Genomic DNA, 21,686 nt, shown 5'->3' with positions numbered 1-21,686 from the left:
TATCCTATGATAAACTGTAATGGAAAAGAATATCAAAAAAAAGAATGTATATATCTGTATAACCGAATCACTTTGCTGTACAGCAGAAATTAACACAACACTGCACTTCAACTATACTTCAATAAAAAAAATTTTTTTTTAATTAAAAGGAGGCATTTTATAGTTGGGGAAGAGAAAAGGCTAAATTAGGTTTCAAGGTTGCTGGTCATCTGCGATCCATCACCACAAAGAGTTAAACTGCACTGGGAGAAAGAAGGTTTTTTGTAAGGTATTGGAGTGACTTCTGGAAATGTTGCTCACCTGAGGTTTGTGTTTACCTATCCTGCGTAGTTCCTTGAATTCAAAGGAAAGACTTTTTTTGAGGGGGGGAACAAAAAGGTGGGATGCGGGGCAGGGATGGAGGAGGGCGTTTACAATGGCTAAATCATGTAAAATATGATTTAAAGTTATCTACATGAAGCAACTACACAAATAGCTGGAGAGGGGGAAAATCTAGTCATTCAACTAGTAATTTATGTATGCAATGTTAAAACAGGAATAGCAGATTTTTTTTTTTTTTTAAGCTTGGGTTGAGGAGCTAACCTGTCCTTGTGTCAAAAAGAGGCCAAGTTTTGGGACACTGGAACGTGCTGGAGGGCAAACAGGGAAAGAGGCAGGTCTGAAATCATCATACCATGGCCATTATTGAACTGGGGCCTTATCTGAAAAGAGGCAAAAGGATGATTGGATGACTGCTGATGAGCCCCTTCCAGCTCACGGACACAATACGTGAACACAGAATGCCTTGGTCATTAGAAACAAATCACATCTAAGTGAACTGAATTAAATTAGGATGAATTCAAACAGTTATTCAGCCTCTCCTCCTCCACATTAACTTAATCACTGAGTTATGATTTCATGCCCTCTTTCTTCTGTACTTAAAGATATTCCCCACAAAACACTAGCTTTAGAGATGAACCCATGTGGGATATTTCTGTTTGAGTTTAGTCCCAAGGTAATTGTCATGTTTTGGAGATGAATTTGTAGGTGTTCTTCTGTTACAAAATGAGAACAATGTCTCCCAACATGTTTAACAATTTCTTTAGCTGTTTCATTAGAGCCAAATTCAATTTTCTAGTTATTAGTATTTACTCTTTCTCCTGCTTTTAACTGGGCAGTGTTCACATTCAGTTTTCACTCCCAAGCCACCACAAGTTCTATTAGAAACAGGGAGGAACACATACCGTAAACAAAATAAACGTAACATGAACTAGGAGTTCTTACTTTTTACGTGAACCTTAGGAAAAAAAAGTTTAAGAAAATAACCATTCCCCTGTTTAATCTCATCTATTTGCTAAATATGGATTTTTCTGTGTCTTATTCTATGCCATAACGGGCAGAGAAATGCAGCAAGCGTCCATTTGAGTTGGAGCTCAATAGCTACAATTCAGTCCCACAGGCAGAGTAATTCAAGTCTTTCTACCTTTGATACTTTAATTTTACCATGTTTAAGTACTTTGAACTTGTTAAATACTGTCATAGTTTTTAGGATTGCTTGGAACTGACATAAGCATGATGGTTAAAACAAGGTCAGGCTTTCTGATGCAGCATTTTAATTATGTCGGGGGCATAATGACATTCTCTCTGCAGCTCTGGTCCACTGACTTGTTTACTTACCTACAGTCAAACACCCTGGCACCAGCTCCTGTGTGTGCCTCAGAAATGCAATGCAGAACACTGTGCCAAACTTTTCTTTTGAAAACCAAATATCATCTTCAGTTCATCAAATTTTTTACTGAGATGTGTGGGAGTATTTTTCCTTTGAAAAGTTAAATCATTAATCAAAGCCAGTTGGAAATATTTCATGATTGAAACGAAAGTAGGATGGCTCAAGGAAAAAAAAATAGCACTTGGGAGAGTAGAAAGTGGGTAAGATTGATCAGAGGAGTGTTTTTCAAGCTTTCTGACTGTGACCCACAGTAAATAAAGACAATTTATATCACAGTGCAATGCCTACTGGCCACGATGCCATCTGATATGTTCTATTCTATTTCATTTTAGAAATACAGATTGACACAGTTAGCTAATTTTGAGATGCTTTAAGCTGATTTCACCATCAGTGGATCATGAGTCATGGCTTGGGAAACACTGGATTAGAGGTTACAATGTTCATCAGACCTGAAATGCCATGGAACGCTGCTCTCTGAGGCTTTATGACTAGGTTCTGTCTCAATGATATTTACCTCTTCTTTTTTGAAGGTAGGCTTGTCTTCTTGGGACTTCCCTCTTTTAGCTTGCATTTTAGCCCCCCTTTCTTCTTCCTTTTTATTTTCAAGAATGGTAAGGTCACTCATTTAAAAGAAGCCCTTGCTAGCTTACAAGAGTGAGAGGGTGCTCAGGTCACTCTGCATGTGGCGTGGAGTGACTCCTCTGTGGCTGTCCCAATGCTCACATTCCCCCCATGCCAGTGGTTCTGAACAGCAACGTGGCACAGTTTCCTCCCACCAGAATCTTTTCTCATGAGCCTGCCATCGTGCTCACTGAAATCTAGCGTGATGTGGTGCATCTAGTGCGTGTTGACAAATCTTGTGTGTGGTCTGGTGCATCTTGTTCCTGATCATCTCAATGGAAGCTGTGTTTATGAGCCCCTTGTAAGAAGCAGGAGTGAAAGACAACTTCAGTGCAATGCAGACTTAGCGATAGAGAGTTCTCTCTGGAAACGTGGATACACAAGCATTTCTTTTTTCTTTTTCTTTTTTTTTTTTTGCGGGGTAGATGGTGGTGGTACGGTGGTGGTGGTTAGGTATAGTGCTTTTAATGCAGCCTTGCAGACAGACGAAAAAATATTTCTTAGCTTATAAATATTCCCCCACCCCCAATTTCCACACTTCCTTGTGCTACATAAATTTGCGTCACCCAGATGGTAAAAGACGCAAAACGTGTGCTCTTAATTGCCAGTCAGTTTTCAGTGGATGCTACCCCAGATGAATGGCTTTCTGCAAGTTTACATTAAGCTCAGGTCTACATGATGGCAAATCAGGGTTTTGACACTTTTTATAAAAGGTCCAAACTGGCTCCTTTCCCTCCCTTATTACCAGTTAATTCCAACGGGGTTATTTTGCCTCCTTAAGATGATATTTCTGACCATGATTCATCATGTCAGTTTCCCACCCCAACTTTTAGCATATTTTATTAAATGCCAAACACACAGATAAAGTGAGGAGTTACGGTCCCCCTGCCTCATGTAGACCTGTGGATAGAGATAAGTTGTTAAAAGGAATGAGTTTAGATGCAGTGCAGAATCATAAGTCAATGCAGCACCACCACATTTGTCATCTTTGGGTTAATTCATTTTTTCTGGTATTCATAGCAACCAAGCACAGAGCAATTCACTTCTCTCTGGTTGTACCAGTAAATTTGGTTGGTGGAATAGTTAGCTATCAATTGATTGCTTTATGCTTGCACATTGCTATGACCTAAAAAAATGAGCAGCTTGCCAAATGATCAAGCACGTGGGGCTGTAGGAATGTGGGCTCAGTCCCAAATTTGATGTGCATTACATTTCTCATAAGTTGCAGGCATCACACGTTTGGTGCAAAATGTTTACTGTACCTGTTTCTTTTGGACAGCTGTCTGAAGTTTATCTTCTTGTACTTTCTTTTCATTGACCCACTTCCCTTCTGTTTTCTCCTCTACCTTTTCCCCTTTTATCTTTTTCTCTTGCATTTCCCTTTTTTTCTCTTCTAGTTGCTTCTTACGTTTTTGCTCTTCTATCTTAGCTCTCTCTTCTTCCTCTGCCTTTGCCCTCTGCCTCTCCTCTGCTGCCCTTCTCTCCTCCTCCTTAATCCTTTCCCTCTCCTTTGCCTCCCGTCTTTCTCTCTCTTGTGCAGCTGCTTTTTCTTCTGCTTCCTTTCTTGCTTTCTCCTCTGCTATCTTTCGTTCTTGCTCAGCTTTAATTCTTTCCCTTTCTTCTGCTTCCAACCTGGCCCTTTCTGCCTCAGCTCTTTCCCTTGCTTCCTGTTCCATCTTTTCATTATGGGGAATCTCATCTGAGCCTTTTTCCCTCTCCTCTTCTGTCTTAGGCTCATCTGTACCGATTTGCCCATTTTTCAATGACATTACTGTTTCCTCCTGGGTTTCTGCTGCTTTCTCTTCTGCCACCACCTCTACCTGATTTTCTTCAATGCTCCCTTGCTTTGGCTTCTCTTCTTCTTCGTCCTCCTTTTCTTTTTCTTCTTCCTTTTTCTCTTCAGCATCCATCCACTCATTCTTCTGGTGGGACTTGGTGACTGTTTCTGTTTCCTCTATCTCGTATCTTTCTCGGCGACTTTCGCTTTTTTCTTCCTTCTCCGCCATTTCATTTTCTGCTGCGTTGTTTTGCATTCTTCTGCTGGGTAGCAACAAACTTGCATCTGCTATTGTTGGGTCAGAATCCTTCTGGCGCTCCAGTGCTTCCTGAAGGCGTTTCTGGCGTCTTTCCTCCCGTCGGGCCAGGCGCTCCAGGAGTGCAGCCTCATCGTCGGCCTCCACCTGAGTGTCTGGGGTGGTCGTCTTGACCTCCTCGTCGGGCACACTGGACAACAGAAACAACAGCAAGGACAGCTTGCTGATTAATCGGTCAGCTGGACTCATGTGCCGTGCCACATGGGAACTGTAGCAGATATACACATCTCCCCATATACAACCCCATATTAGTACATTCCTGCCTGGCTTTCAACTGGCAGCATATGCAAACCTTTGCCCATGGTCTTTCTCTGGCCATGGGGAATCTATTCCGTACGCTAGAAGTGCTCTGAGTATTAATGCCACCTGGGCATTTTGCCTCAAGCAACAATTGATGAGCATTAATGCGTAAATACCTCAGCTCGCCTCACCTTTGGAATCAGATAGCGCTGAGGTGCCTATACCGCAGTGGATCTTAGAGTTCCCCGGTGGAATTAAGCTCCTGATACCCACAGTGGTAATTTGCTTGGTAATGAAACCGTTATTTGGTTGCTTTCCCTTCTCTGTCTCACTTCCCCACACTGCTACCACTTTTTCCTGGGATCATGTTATAAGTAAACTGTGCTCAAATCTTTGTTTCAGAATCTGACTTTCAGGGAACTCAAACTAAGACAAGAACCAAACTGAAAAAATGAATTCCTCTTGTATCATGTAGTGTTCCCACATGTTGCCAAGTCATCTGGAATTCCTGATCTGGATTGCTGGAACTCTAAGCACTTTGAGAGGATGGGGGTGTATGTTATAGTGCAGAGATGCTATACTCAGGCCAGTGACCCCCATGGTGGAGACATCTAACTGTCCACCACAATTTATGCTCCTCTTTCCTTAGTCACAGGGAAGTGATTGCCTGTCAAGGATTATATTTCCCACCCTCCCCTCTTCCCCGCCCCTAGGTGGGGCCCCATGACCAATAATTCCAATGAAATGTGAGCAGAAGTGAGATGTCCAGACCAGGACAAGTAAGAAGCAGAGGTACATTCTCTTCCCTTTCTATCTCTGTCTACTGGCTAGATCAGAGGACTCCAAAGCCCCTGAAGTTGACAGAGTCACAGGAGGAAAGAAGATAGGGAACCAGTTCTACCAGTCAGAAATACCCACACTGGACTAGTATGTGTTATTGCATCAAACTACTAAAATTTGGGGACTCATTGTTAAAGCAGCTGATGTTGCCCTAACTAATAAATATACCATCTCCATTCTTTGTCAACATTTCCATGAATAAAGGGTCTCTTGCCCTTCTTTTCTGCAGTAGACAAAGAATAGTTAAATTTGATGTTTATAAGAAAAGAAAAGAAAATCTCTAAAAACCAGACTGTAGCATGTCCACCACTGTGCTCACTATTGCAGGATGCTGGCCACTGCCCATGCCAGGGGTGCTGGTCTTCACTGCAGGAAACAACCAGTCATGTGATACTAGGACTGTGACCAGAGTTGGAAGAACATGCCTCGCAATGTTTAGAAACTCCATCAAATTTCATGGTTCATACCAACCTTGGCCCTTTTGAAGTTCAAGTTCACTTAATTTTGGAAAAACACATTTCACATTTAACAACAAGAAATGGCAGACTAAAGGCTAGGTTCTAAACTTTCTTGGCCTCAGCTGTTGCTGTAAGATACTGTCTCCATGAATTAGACACATAAGGATTAAATTTCTCTGAAAATGCAAATAGTTTAGAATTTAAGGGGGAAAATCTATATACATAAGGCATTTGGATCAACTGAATTCAAATAATTTTTAAGAGGTACCCCAAATTCCAAAATGCTAGCTGGCTTAAAGAACTCTTGAGTTAAGAAACAACAGACTCTACTGAACCTTTCTTTGCTATTTATAAATCAGGACAGCAATCAACAAGAGAAGCTGAGTACCAGTCAGTTGTTTAGCCATAAGAAGAATACTTATTCTTCTTGTGGCTAACTAGTATGTCAGAGGTAAATCACATGTTATCAGATCTGAATATGCACTACTAAAAAAAAGAATTTTGTACTCAATCAATGCATGAAATAACTAATAATAGTAAAATGTGAAAAAAGAAGAGAAACACAAGTAGAAGCAAGATTTTAAAAGCAAGAAAACTATAGGCACTAGTAATTTTTTAAGGCATTGTTGATTACTCACTAATAACCAGATTCACAAAAGGCCTTAAAATGTCATTTTTAAACTCTTTCTTTCCCATGCCCTTCAACTCAGAAATAGAAAAGGCAGTGAAGACTATGCAGCCCTGATCTGTAAGACTCTGCTACCATCTTCCTAATAATGGTCAAAATTACTATGTGCAAGCACTGTGCATTTTACAGGTATTATCATCTCATTTAAATTTAACAACATTCCTAAAAGAAAGGTATGATTTTTACTTCCATTGGACTGAAGAAATACAGTTAGTGAAGAAAGGGTCAAGCTGGGATTCAAAGGCAGGTAGTGAACCCCAGAGAACCTCTTTGCTATACTCCCTCCCTAATCAGGAGCTACTTACTGAGGGACAAAGTCTGTTTTTCCACCTAACCAAGAAGCTTCCTGATTGAATCATCCTGCCTGCCAGCATGTTCACTACTGCCTTCAGAAACCCTCTGTGTACCCACTCAAATTCACGTTAAAGAGGCCAGAACTCTTTCCCTTCAGAATTTTCTACACAGTTTGAATGAAGGGGATTATCAAATACAGTGCCCTCCCAACACACACAAAATAGAAGAATCTAAAACCAAAGCCACACAAAAGATCTTACATGATGATTTCATTATATTTAACCAGTCCACAATTTAAAAATAAAATTATTTTTTTTCTCCATTCCCCCTCCCCATCTTTTCTATACCTTGGGGCATATAAATGATATATACTATTAGCGTAATGCACTGTGTGACCCTGTATGTGTGAACTTGTAAAAGCCCCTTTTGAAAAAGTTGAACTTATTAAGTATTCTCGACTTTCCTGATTTCTACCAGGACTGGTATAGGAAAAAATGTAGTACTAAACTCATAAGCTTGTTTGAATAATTACATTAAATTAAACAGGATTCTGCACCTTGTTGAATATTGTAGAGATCCAAGAATACTGGTTTAGGGTGTATATCAGGAAAAATAAGACATTTGCAATTCATGCCTACTTTTAAAATTCAAATATTATCTGCTACTGGTAGGTACAGAGGACTATTAAACTAATACATCTTCAGTTCAAAACAGATAACAATACCCTAAAGAATGAAGGTAAATAGTTTTCTTTATTTAAGCATATAACCCACGATTTTTAGTAAATAAAAAATTTACTAGATTACAAAAGAAAATAAAATCCTTCAACTGGGGTGTGTTTAGGGGATGGGATGCGGGGGGTGGGGTGGGGAGAAAGGAGCATTGGTGTCCTAATGTCTAAATCAGATTGACTGTCCAATCTGGTTAGTTGCCTAAAATATCCACAGAAGAATTAAACAAGCTAGAAAGACGGAAAGAGTTGAACTGGGCTGAGAAGGGGATGCTTTGCCCAACACATTCCTTTCATCAGACAGGCTAAGAAGCAACTGGAAAAATTCTCCCTTCTGAAGAGGACAGTACCTGTTCTGGGTATTGACCTCCACTTGGTCAGTCACCTGTCCCAAGGATTCTTCCTCTTGCTTCTGCCGCAGCCTTTCCTGCCGGGCACGGCGGCGCCGTTCCCGGGCGGCCTCTTCCTCATCATCGTCGTTCCGCTGGTAGGCGATTCTGTAACATCACAAAGACAACTTCTTGAGCTTGCCAACTGCCCACCATCTTCACCAGCTTCTTGGAAGGATCGACCCTGAACTTGACTACTTACTGAAACATAGAGTTCTAAAAGGATGGTTCTGTTCCTTAAGTTTAGAGACCTGATCTGACTAGTTTTTAAACTTTCAAGTATCTGAAAAGCATTAGTCCAATAGCTACAGAGGATAATTTACAATGACCCAATAACAGCCTAAACTAAAAAAATTTACACAAAAGCAACTGCCTGTGGAGACTGTGGGTTAGCATATTTAGATTTCTTCACTCAGCTGATGATTAGCATGTTAAGATTTAGAAGCAGAAATCCAAAGAACTGAACTGAAAGTACTCAAAACACTTATTGAAAAGATTCAGCATGTTGTATGAATTATTTGTGGATATGTTGTCACAAAGGTCAGAAAATAATCAAGTTATGTTACCAAACCAGGACTTTGGCATTAATAAGCCAAACAGCTAACTAAAATCCAGAGCAGGATATCCTCTTTGCTTGGATTTAATTTTTTCCTTTTTGTTCACTTTCACTGAAGAAAAGTGTTATTGACAACTGATAGGAGGCTTCACAGTCAGTGCAGCGCCCTCTAAGGCCCCCTCTTTTGTTCTAAAACTGCTTTAGTGTCCCACTACCCACACGCTGGGCACATCTTGGGAGCCCACAGGTGTGTATTTAGATAGAAACCTAAGGGCTAAGGCAGGTAGAAGAGGCGCAGAGGGTTTCACATGCATATATGGTATTTAGCTTTCCTAGTTTATCGGAAGCAAAGAACTACTTAGGGAAATTATACAATCAATAACACTAGTTAGATACGTTTCCCCTAATATTTATTCCCAAGTAAAGAATCAGAGCTGGGGAACTCCAGATGCCCAGACTCATGAGGAGATAGCCTGCGTGGTCACCTGGCTGTTTTGGAAGGAAGACTGTGTACGGACATACGGAGTGCTGAGAAGGCATGGCAGTGCTGGCTGGCCCAGGAACAAGCTGGCCCGATGGATGCATGGAATGCAATGGAGCTGCACTGTGCAGCAGACTGCTTTTTATCTTGGAGAGTTAACATGCTTTTTTACAGTGTTACTTACATATCTACAAATAGAAATCCAGGTATGTAAACGTTTCATGCTTATCAATAATGACTAAGCTAAAATAATTTACAAATGAAAGAAAACAAAACAGCAGAATCATATAATTTATACCAACGAAACGAACCTAATATGACTGATGATGGTTTGCTCATGTTAGATTTACAAACTAGGTATTTTTAGATCCAGTACTTTACTTTACCTATCTTTTGACTTCAATAATACAAATGCTATGAATGTTTTTGACCTTACAAAAACAAGATGAACAGTTCTGAAGGTTGGTTGGTTTGTTCTTTGCTACTTAAGAAACTCCGACTTCATACTTGCTAAAATGTGCTAGTGTGCAATATTCAAATGCCAATATAAATAAACTGTCACTTAGTAATTCTATAAAGCTGACTGGTTTATTTCCACAAATATGGAGAGAAGGGCAGTGTGATATAGTTAAAGGATAACTACGTTAATACTCAGAAAACCGAGTTTCTAGAACTGGTCTCTCCCCAGCTTGCAGCCCTTTGATTAGCCTGCATTAAACTGCCTTGTCTGTAAGTGGGTGACAATCAAATGAAATCATGGGTGTATTGTGGTAAGGCATACTACAGTGTAGTATTTTGTTGTTATTAGGAAAGTGCAGTGGAGGAGCTGCTTTGTGAGGAAAGATGAGTTCAATTTTAGACTTGTTGAATTTGAGGTGACAGCATGACATGATTTGAATGTTCCTTTCTAATTCAATCACATTGTAGTTTGCAGTTGAAAGCCCTTCCCAGTGGTTTGGCTTCAGTCTTCAGATTCTTGGCCTCATATTCCTTTGGCTTATTTCTCAGTAGACAGCTTTAACCACAGAAGGGAGAATGAGTCCTTAATGACTGCTTCCCAAGCTAATCAAACAGAAAGTCTTAATTTGCCCTTCTACGTCTCTGGATCAGCCATGAGGTCTTGGCTATTACTTGGGGCCTTCCTTTTCCAAGACAAGCAAGACGCATAAAAGCTCCATATGGGACACCCTATGGCAACAACAAAACCCTCCCCGCTCCTAAATGGAATCTCATTTGAAGCCCTTAATTTCCCACTATACTTGAATATCTCAGGGGTGTTACTCTCCCTCCTCCCACCCACCCAATGTGCTTCATGGCGGATGCTGTTGGCTTTTAGTTCTGACATGACCTAGATATGCCTTCTGTCTCGGCCAGGTCACGCTCAGTCTTCCTTCATCTTAGGTTTCTCATCGGAGGCGTGGCCTTCCACAACCAGATCGCTGCCCCTGTCTCTGCTAACTCTTCTTGCTTCATACTGCTTAAAATTTATCATCACTTTCCATGGGTGGACTCTTACCTAGGATACACAGTTGCCAGAGCTAGATTTTTGAGGACTTTTTATTGCTACTAATAAAGAAACATGTTAAAATTGTTTTCATAGTTAAAAACAAAAAAGGAGCCAAAATGTTTTCATGGCATTTTGAATCAGAACGTGCCTGGCTGCTGGCTCAATAACATATCAGTTGACTTTGTAAGTGAAACTGTGCCCATGCCAAATGACTTGATATGTGTAGAAATTCTTCAAATGTGGGCCTCCCTACTTTAGTCCTCAGAGGGCAGAGCACACAGCGGTTGCTTAGCTTTCAGGCCTCTCCCACGGCAACTACTCTTCATACTACTACCAGAGGTTTATTACTTTTCTTTCAAAATTGAAAAACCTTAGTTGTTAAATTTTTTCTGATTCTAAAAGTAATATGCACTTATTATTTTCTTAAACCAGACATTAAAAAATGTACAAAAGAGAAAGTAAAAATCAGTTCCCTAATCCACCACTCAGATATGAACATGATTAACATTCAATGTATTCTACCAGAACTTTTCCTTTGCATGCATAGATATTTTAATTTTTAACAAAGTGGGATCATGTTATATATACTACTTTAGAAATAGCTTCTTTAATTTACCTTATTTATGACTATTTTAACACATTAGCAAAATATAATTTCCAACAGCAACACAGTATTCTATGACTAGATGTACGTAGTGGATGTATGTATGTGGATGTACTATAATCTATTTAACCAGATTTCTACTGATGGGCAGTTAAGATTTTTCCAAATTTATGTTCTTATAAACAATGCTGTAAAGGACATCACTATAGATATACTTTTACCACTTGTTCAATTACTTACCTAGGAAAAATTCTCAAAAGTTAGAATTCCTGAGTTTAAGATATGCTCATTTAAAGGCTCCTGTTAAACACTGACAATTTGCCCTCCAGAAAGGTATGTAACATCAGCAATGTATGAGTGCTAATTTCACCATAACAAGAATTTATCCCAAAATACAGATGAGAACACAACATCCTTAATATGTCCACATGATAGCACAACAACTCTGCTTTAGGCTTCAGTTAAAGACAAAACGTTAACGTTCTAACTTTTCACACACCAGACTTAAGTGTATTTGAAGTGCTGCTGACTAGTAAATCTCATACCTAACCACCCACTGGGTTGTAATAAAAGCATAACAATCCATTTGTTCTTTCTGTGAAAGTTCAGCAGATGCTGGCAGTAACCAGTCTACTGTATCGTACACTATAAAGACAACTGATGTTCCCAGATGATTCAGAGCAGCGGAGGACTCGAAGTTCCTCTGAGTCATCTGAGAAAGATTAAACTATGTTTATTAGAGTTTTAATCAAATGCATTTTACTTAAAAAATGAGTAATCCCAAATGATATGTAAGGCACCTTTTATTAAATAAAATGTTCAATTGACTTTCCCACCCAGGCTGGGGGTCAGCAGGTTTACTCTGGAGTATTATGCTTTGTTTCTGGGTAATTGCCTTCGCTCATCTCTTAGAGACCGCTTGGAGAAAGGTATGATTGACCTTACTGCCGGAAGCCCAGTGCTGCTGGCAGCAAAATGGCTCATCAAATATTCGGGAGAGAGATGATCTTGTGTATGTGTATGTGTGTGTGTGTGTGTGTGTGTGTGTGTGTGTATGTGTGTGTATCAATAAGTGCTGAACAATCTCAGAAGTCCGTAATAATTACATGATGTTATTTGACTGTGTCAGTGGTATGAAAAAAGCAGAAAGGTCTGGCTTTTCTTCCATTCCCAGAACCACTGCCTAAATATCCTGGTGTTATATTTTAAGAAAAAACAGGTCTATGCAATGGGAAAACTCTCTTGGAATGTTGTGGCTTTCACACCAAAGACTTTTTAAGTCTTTACCACCAGACCTCTACTGCCTCAGTGTATTCAAGTAACACTATAATCATGTTACAAGCTGTGCCTTTTAGATAGAAAGTTCAAATAAATAAAAGTATTGCAGACATGGCAAATAATGAAACCACTGAGGACTCAGCGTCTTTACATTTGGCTGGGCCAGGGTCTAAATGTACACTAGATGAGATAAAGAGGAAGTGGCAGAGGCTTCCACAGTAAGACACAGGAGCAAGGCACTAGCTGTCACCTTGCCCCAATGTCCCCCTCACCCCATCTTCTCCAATAAATATTTCTCAAGACTTGCTCAACACTGGCAAAATTCTCACTATGATTTCATCTACAGTACAGAGTTTTTTAACCCTGTGTTCTCCATAGTGTGAAGAATGTTACTCTCATTTCCTTTCATTTTGTCTGGTTTTTTTTATTTTGCTATTTTCTGATTTGAGACTCCAGTACCTGATCCTTAAAGTTTTCAAGTAAAAATGCTGGCAATAACATTTTATTAACAAGACAAGATCTCTTATCAGGAAACCATGTTTAAAAATAGAACAAGAACAAGCAATAACCAGTTTTATGAGGGGGTTGATTTTATTACAAGTTTAAGAGCACTAAAGAAAAGATTTAATTTTCTATATCTTACAGCAATGGTTACTAACATTTAAAGAATGTGGATCTCTTTAAAATATCAAGAAGAATTAAAATATCATGACAGTTGCTTATAGTTTTGTTATTTATTAAAAATGTTTTATAAAGTCTATAAACTCAACACTGCATAAAAAAGGAATCTGTATCTTATAAACCACTGCATTTATACATTTTTGCAGAGCAGTCTTTCATACCTGAAACAGTTATTTATCAGACTACAGAAAATAAATTTAGGAATCTCTTCCACTAACTTCACCACTAGAGAACTACTGGTATACAGAAAGAGATTACCAGAGTGCCACTGAACAGACTCTGACTTGTCCCCTTCAAGCTCTTTTGCATCCTTTAACATTCCTTGTGCTTGGTAAGCACACATAAACATACACATACACAGACACACACACACACACAAACCCACAGGTTAAGTGAGGAAAACCTCGGAGAAAATAAAAGGCTCAAGGCACTAAAATGAGGCCCGTGTGCAAAAGACTTATAGAGATCCCCATTCAGATCAAAGTTTCCAAGTCTCTCTGTTTTCCTTAATTACTTCTGCCACATTCCTATATTTTAAAAAGAGAATGTTGCACCTAAAATTCCAACAGAACAAATAAATTCGCTACCTGAAAGAAGGACTCCTACCAATAGTTCATCATCTGTGAATTCACAGGAACTTATAGGCCAGCAGACACTTAGCTGAACCCTAAGATCCGCTTTCATCTCCCTGCATCCCTTTGTACCTCTTCTTTCATGCAAGGAGTCATCCGATAGAAGGTGGTGCTGGTTGAAAAAGATTCCAGGTTGTAACTGTGACACTCAATCCCAAACACCATCCTGCCCCCAGCTTTCTGCAGCTGTGCATTCCCCACGCAGGCCAGACTCAGGAGGAAGACTGACTGGGGTTCACATCTGCAAAGGACTTCTTAGTCAATTACATTTCTTTGATTTCCATCATTCTTGGTTCTGCCAATGTCATTGTCTTAGCCTGGGTCTTAATATGGGATCCAACTTAGAGTTAAAGCCTCATGTGGGTTGAAAATGTGGTCATCAACTATTAGGAGGAAAAATGATTCATACATACTTTCAGTATTGTTTTTCATGTGCCAAAAAACCCCAGTGATTTTCTTTCGTAATATGAAATGCAAGCGATTCTCCAAACATATCCAATTGGCCCTGTGAATTGCTCAAATGCTCTTAGTAAAATTTCAGGCAATGCTGTGATCAGGAGGGAAAATCCTGACCTGCTGAAATGAATCATATTTGCTCTGCAGATTTACTGTATATTTGAAAGTTAAAAGAGGTTTATAGATACATTCCAGGCTCTTAAATATGATTTTGTTTATGTATATGTGGTATCTGTAAAATGCTGTGGTTTCATTTAATGCACATAAGGTCCAATTCTGAATGTTTTTCCCTTGGATTCCTTAAAAGAAAGGCATTAAAAATTACAGTGGAGGAAAAAAAATCAAGAAAATAAAAATATTTTCCGGTCAAAATATGTTTAGAAATGGATTAATAGCTAAGAGTCGATCGGTCTATTAGTAATTAATATAGGATAGAATGAAAGAAAGCCGTCCTCATTTAGAATATATGTATATATATATATATATATTTTTTTTTTTTTTTTTCTGGTAGGGAAGGTAAAAATATGCTGAATTTCACTGAAGGACTCATTGCTATGTCAGGGGTGTGCCTTTTATGGGAGTGCAAGCATGCAAGGGGATACATTACTCTAAAGAAATTTACCCAGGAAGAGAGGTATGTCCCACCCCATCTCCCTGTACACACACACATTTGAGAGTTACTAAGGTTTGCAAACCAGCCATAAATTTTGGTTCTCAACAGTAAGACACTGTGTGCTTGCACACTTCAGTGTTCTCATACATGTTGTTCACCACAAGTTATCACCAGCAGCCTACCATATGCTTTATATAATGGTGACATCCCATAATCACATGAGTTTCTATAACCACAGACCATGGTGGGGAAACGTGTCGCGGAACAGAGTAGAAAGAAACAACATCAGGCAGTGGGAGAAAAACCTCTTCGCCTTGCCTCCACACACTCTCATAGAAGGCTGGTTCTTAGTATCGTTATGACTGTGATGTCCTGGCAAACAAATAGGTCAGCTCTGGTTGATCATGTATGGTTAGAAGGAACTCCGGGAGTAGGGCGAGTTCTGATTCTGCCTCAGGGTTGTATGGCTGACTAGGGCTTACGGGGACACAGTTCTCAGGACGGTCCTGCTCTGGGACAGGCAGGCCCCTAAGCTTAGGGACTCATTGCTGAATTGATACAGATAGTCATTTGTATCAGGAAATTTTAAAAAGATGAATTCTAACTGTTTTGGGTCAGTATTTTAAATTAAAAAAACGTTTAGCATGAAATATATTGTACCTATGAATGAGTGTATAGTACACCACCACGTAAAAGAAGAATAATGAACCAAACACCCAAGTACCTACTACCCAGCTTAAATAGCACCAGCACTTTGAAGATCCTTATGTGCCCTTCCTCAACCCCATTCCTATCTCTTTTTAAATGCCTCCAAATAACCTCTAACCTGAATTTTAATTGTTCTCTTGCTTTTCTTTGTAGTTTTACCCACAAGGGATGCATTCCTAAACAATTCATTTTTTAGTTTTGCCTTCTCGAACTTTATATAATCATACTATATGCATTCTGTGATTAGTTTCTTTCACCCTACATTATGCTTTTGAGATTCATCTATGTTTATATGAATAGCTGTAGTTTATAATGACAGATGAGATACAGGATTTCCCAAACATTTCTTGAGATTATAGTTTGGATGAGATAAGTGTCTAACTTTTTATTCAACTGGTGCCATGTTCTTTTTTAAAGTCCATAGATATTCAGTAGAAATAAAATGAATAGAATCTGGATTATTTCTTACTGAATTGTTATTTTTTCACATTTATATTTTAAAGGAATAATGCATCTGTCAAATCTACTAAACACAGATTTTGGAGGGATAATTCCATGGCAGTTTCCTGAGATAAACTAAAATCTATTTGTTCTGTTACAAACAGGACCGAATTTGCACCACTCCCACTATCCCACCCTATTCAAACGATAAGCTTGGTCAGATACAAACAGTTCAGTTTTTAATTTATAAATGTTCAGAAAGTGTAGATATGGAAAGAGAAGATTGATGATGGAGAAGATATACTTTACTCCTCACTTGATAAGTCAAGTTAAGCTTTGATTTGAAATGAATGACAAGGAGTAAGAGAAATGTTTAAGTGGCTAGTAAGATAATTAAAATAAAGTAACCAAACTTTCCTCTCCTTTAACTCTGATTTGAAATTCAACTGGTATAAAATGTGGCTGATACAGGATAAACCCAATTACTACCTATGTTTTCATAAACATTACCTTTTCTTCATCCCCAACCTAGGATTCTTTGTCTAATAAGAAACTTAAATAAAATATGATCATTAATAAACTTGGGCTTTTAAAAATGTTGTCATTCAAAAGTAAAATCTGATTTGGGGTTGTTTTCTGACTGTTGTATCTATTAAAGGACAATCTTGGTTTAATGTGCATAGTAGATGTGGACAATGAACCTTGGGCTTAGGTAATTTATTTTCGAGTAAAACATGATAAAACAATTCATCAGACCTGGGTGCCTATGACTGGCAATGCTGCATTCTGCCAGTACTTTCTCTTGCATGTAGGTCTGAACATGGATATACAGCTGATGAAAAACACTGCCTTAGAGCGGGGTGCAGGTAAACCTCCACATGTCCAGTGGCCGACTTGGATGCAACTGCATCTGACCACAGATATATAAACAAGCAGATTCTTTTCACAGTCAAAGACAATCTCCTAGAAACAGAAACTTCCATTGCCATCTTCAAATGTAAAAAAATGAACTCATTTTAGATGAGTCTTACACTTAGTGTGATCTAGAAATTAAAATATTACCCCCAAATTTGAAATATTTGTGTGATGCAGTACAAAGGTTCATAATTTCACGTGGTGGGGCTTTGAATTATGGTACTGCTATCACATTGCTAAACACTGGACAAAAGAAACAAAGTGATTGGGAAAACAAAAACAAGATGTCCTTAAGTGGAGATTATGAACCTGTGACTAATTAGAAGGAATTCCTGTAAGGGAAAGCGGTATTTCAGACATGCTGACGGAAATGGTACATGGCATGTGGGTACTGCTAACTGAAGTCACATGTCCTATGTCAGCTGAGAGGATTCTCAGCATCCTCTCTACACAGGCAGTGCTTAATGCAGGGAAATTTATGGGTAATGGATTTTCATAACAGGCCTTTTATGATCTTCTCCTCCCTCAAAAGTGCCCTCTGGAGCTTTCCTGCTTCCACTCTCATTTTTCTTAATTGGAAAAAGATTTAGTATTCATTTCCTCTCTCCCAGTGCTCTTTTGGCTCCATTTCCCTTGGGGTGGCGGCATGGCCTCCCATCATTCCCCCCCCCACCCCCGCTTTTGTCCTTCCTCTCTCCTTCAGAAACAGAAAGCTCAGATATACTGATAGATATGACACTGGAGCATTGTTTCCAGCAACTGTGGTGAGTGATGGGACCGTTATTCTAACAAGAAAGCATATTTTGGGGTGATTACTACCTCCCCAACTCCAGCGGTATTACACAACCTTACCTAACATCCAGCTGGCTCATAGATAGAACTGCAGAGTTTTGTTTACAAGTGGTAGCAAGTAGAAAGACAAACCTTGAATAGAGACAGGAAATGGAAAAATGAAAGGCCAAATCCTGAACTTTGGACCTATGTGAAGAACATTTATTCTTGTAGGGGACTTGGGAGCCAATGGCTGTTAATGGGTCCAACCTCCCTACTGTTATGAAAAGAAGTCAAGGACTCTGCTCTGCACTTGGTGGATCATCTTCCTAAGTCAACAGAAACCTTTCCTACGATGCGGCCTGCTCCACGTGGAAGGAATAAAGCAGATACCTATTTGTTGTGATTTGGTAAACAGCCAGCCTGACCAAACCAAACCAAACCAAATAAAGACCTCCATAGTTAAAGTTAATAGAAGACCCCTATAAAAATGTGAACATTTAAACAGATAAAGTAATATTAAATAACTAAGCTCCCACATTTGTGTGTGTATTAACTGAATTAGATCACCGACAGCTGAAGAATCAGACAGCCGGGGCTCTGAGAGAGAGAAACATGGGCATTAGAGACATTCTTAGATAGCACTTAAATTGGCTGAGGCACCTGTCCTGCACCAGCAGATCGACACCCCAACAATAGAGTATAAACCAATACAGTCACTAGTTCTTTAAAATTGTTACCTAGTACGGGAGGCACTGCTTCAGTAGGGGAGATAACTGACTTTACTCTAAAAATATTTTTTTCTAGTTATAAATTACAAAGTTACAGCACTGGCATTGGTTTATCGGTTTCTGATCTTGTGTATATTCCTCTCTACAACCAAACCACTGATCCCCGTAGCACCTAGACTTTGAAGGGAGGACAGTTAAATTCAAGTGGGACATCAGAGTGATGGGCTCTGAACAGCCTAGATTCTGAGGAGGTGCTGGTGGCCGATGTGCCAGATATGAATGTGGCTTCTTAACTTACAGAATTGGGGTGCTGGTTGGTAATGCTACTCTAACATGCAAATTGACACCTAGGTGACTGGAATTAATGCATTCATCCAACACACATTTATTGAGTATTTACTCTATTCAAGCCACTGAGGGTGGAACCTAAGGTGAAAACCCTGAAAAGAGTTTATAATCTGGTAGGGAAGCTAAGACAGGTGTAAGAACATAATAATAGATAGAATGCAGTAAATATCATAGGAGATGTTGATAAAGTGATCTAAAGTTTAGAGGAGGAAGAAGACGATTCCAGCTAAGGGATCAGAGAAGGCTTCGTGGAGAAAGTGGTACCTGAGCTAGATCTTTCAGGATTGGGGCCGGGGGGACAGAAGAGGATCTTTCCACATACAGAGAGCTCCGATAGCAAGGCTGCAGAGTCAGGAAATACGGACATGAGAAAGCAAACAATCCAGTCTGGCCGGTGCTTGGAGTACATGAAAGGTATTAGTGAGGCTCCAGTTGTGCTTGGCACACACAGAAGGACAGCTTCCCGTAACTGGAGGAGTAAACCAACCACTTTACAAAGCTTAAGAGGAGTACTCCTTCCATTGCGGTGGCCCTACGGAAACACACAGGGAGGATTTTCTAGTTTCAGTCTCCACTCCAGGTGTTTCATGTCACTCTGCAGCTTTCCCTGAGAAATAAAGGGCTAGCTACCCAATATCAAGGGCTCCATAAATCTTAGCTGCAAGAGGAGACTTCAGTTCAGCAAATCCTACGATCATTTAGAACGGAAGCACTGTGGAGGATCCTTCAAGAGCAATAAGCTGTGACTGCCAATTTTTCAGAGTGGCATTTTGTCCTTTTTTATTCTCCACTGTCTTGTACTCACTTTGCCCACATGGAGTAAATCAAATTTTTACTTATTCTGCTTGTTAATCAGATCCCAGGTGCAAGCCACCACTGTGGCAAGCTGGCAAGATAGTAAAACAACAGAATCATTAAACTAGAAGGAATTTTGGAGGTTATTTTCAATCCATGCTACACATGGTGACCTGGGGTTGAAGAGGTGAAGTGACTCAAGCAACTACAAAATCAGGACTAGACCCAGGTCTTTAGATCCCATACTTGTTTTCTTTCTAACCTATGACACTGTATCAGCTTTCTTAGGGTGTTCTGTAGATTAACAAAGAGCTCCAGTCATCTAAGCCAGGGATTGGCAAACTATGGCTCAAGGGCCGAATCTGGCCCACATTCTGTTGTTGTAAATAAAGTTTTGTTGGAACATAGTCATTCCCGGATTGTCTATGCCTGCTTTCACCCTTTAATGTCAGAGTCGAGTAATTACGACAGAGAGTATATTTCCCACAAATTTGAAAATATATACCATCTAGCCCTTTACAAAAAAAGTTTGCTGATCCCTGATCTCAGCCAAAGGTCCTGAAATTTTTTTATAGTGTACCATCAGTGAAAAAATTTAAGCATATATATATGTGTATATATATATATATATATATATATGTGTGTGTGTGTGTTTGTATATATATATATATATATATACACACACACACACATATATGCATATATATGTATATATATACACAGATATACACATATATAGTAACTTATTTATAAATTATATACATGTAGTGCTGTTTAAATGTTTATAGATTTATAACACAGGAAAAAGATATGACAACAAAACAAAACATATTTAAAGTAAGTTTAATTTATTAATGTTCATAAAATCTTTTGTGAAAACTCTTAGTTTAACACACTGAGATAAGTAATTTGAAAATCTGGCTATAAGTTCAATTTATTTTGAAATTTGGTTTTAAATGACAGTAATAACTTAATTTTTTAAAAAAGCCCCTAAAAGATACATAGAGACAAGTGCAAAGAACACATCATTGGCTTGGCATTTGAAGCATGATACTAATACAGCCAATCTGCCCCACCAACCATGCAGTTTTCTGTAAACTTTAGGAAATTTATGTCTGTCCTGATATCAACTAGTTGTTTGTTCAGAGTCATCCAAAGGCAGTTTTACATTTTTAATAAACATCTCCACTGAGATGTTTTACTTGGGAGATTTTTAAATAGATACGAAAATGTTGGTTCCAAGGTGAGGTGTGAAGATCAGTACTCTTAGGTAGGTTACATGTTTACATTTGTTTGGAAAAAAAAAAAAAAAAAAATCACAAAGCAATGGGGTCATTTCCCGAAAGATCTCTCTGCTGCATGAGTTTCTTCTAAAAAGCAGTTCTATTCCCCGCTCTTTGTGGACAGCTCTCCTTTGCTGAAAGGCACAGGTGAAGTGCGTGGCTCAGAAGCTAAGCGCTCATACACACTCACAGCATTAGTGACAGCTCCACCGCATTCTCAGAGTCTCCCTGGGCTCATGTGGTCAGTGTTCCCTTCAACCTGCAGTTTCTGCAGAGATCCTTTTAAGTCCAGAAACCTGAGTCCATTTCATGAAGGTTAGTTTACTTTAAACTAGATAAGCTATACCATCGGTATATGCACTTACCCAGTTACAAGTAAACTGCAAGGATGTGAAAGGACAGGGGCCGCCCTCCCCTCTGGGGGCGGAACTCCTGCTCTTCCCTCAGGACCAGTCACACATGGTCGGAAATATGGACTTAGTGAAGGTGCCAGGGCCAGAAAGCATAATAAGCATCAGTAATGTTTCATTTCCTATTAGTTTAACTTCATTTATACTCTCTTGCCTTCTTTTCTTTGACCGTGCTCCTCCCTCCTCTCCATTTTTACCTAGAGGGCTCTTCTCTATCCCTCATGGCCAGCTCAAACCTGTGTGAGGTCTTACCAGACGTAATGAAGGTCAACTGGAAGGAACTCTTTCCCTCCTGTGAAATCGTTGCTGTTGTTCCAGATATTTGTCAGTATTGCCTTATTGTTATTTATGTATCATCCTATCTCTCATACTATGTCATGTCTGTTGAAATCAAGAGTCATGTTTTATACATATT

General features: G+C 39.3%; 1 protein-coding gene across 19 annotated transcripts in view; it reads right to left on the bottom strand.

The window, feature by feature from the left end:
• Positions 1–21,686, bottom strand: part of CALD1 (caldesmon 1) — a 182,429-nt gene that overhangs the window by 27,146 nt on the left and 133,597 nt on the right. For 11 of the 19 annotated variants that reach the window (XM_082472955.1, XM_082472939.1, XM_082472941.1 and 8 more), the window contains 2 exons: positions 8,023–8,169; positions 4,150–4,552 (listed from right to left, as the gene is read on the bottom strand). In XM_082472955.1, coding sequence (XP_082329081.1) covers positions 4,150–4,552; positions 8,023–8,169 — 550 coding nt within the window. Of the gene's footprint in view, positions 1–2,222; positions 2,301–3,591; positions 4,553–8,022; positions 8,170–21,686 lie in introns of all 19 variants that reach the window. The other 8 variants (XM_082472951.1, XM_082472950.1, XM_082472948.1 and 5 more) reach the window with 1 other exon arrangement.

The sequence above is a fragment of the Balaenoptera physalus genome (assembly GCF_965194825.1).
Source record: "Balaenoptera physalus genome assembly, chromosome: 8".
Classification (NCBI taxonomy): domain Eukaryota; kingdom Metazoa; phylum Chordata; class Mammalia; order Artiodactyla; family Balaenopteridae; genus Balaenoptera; species Balaenoptera physalus.
The sequence above is the reverse complement of the archived record's forward strand: the minus strand, read 5'-3'. Positions and strand labels throughout refer to the sequence as shown.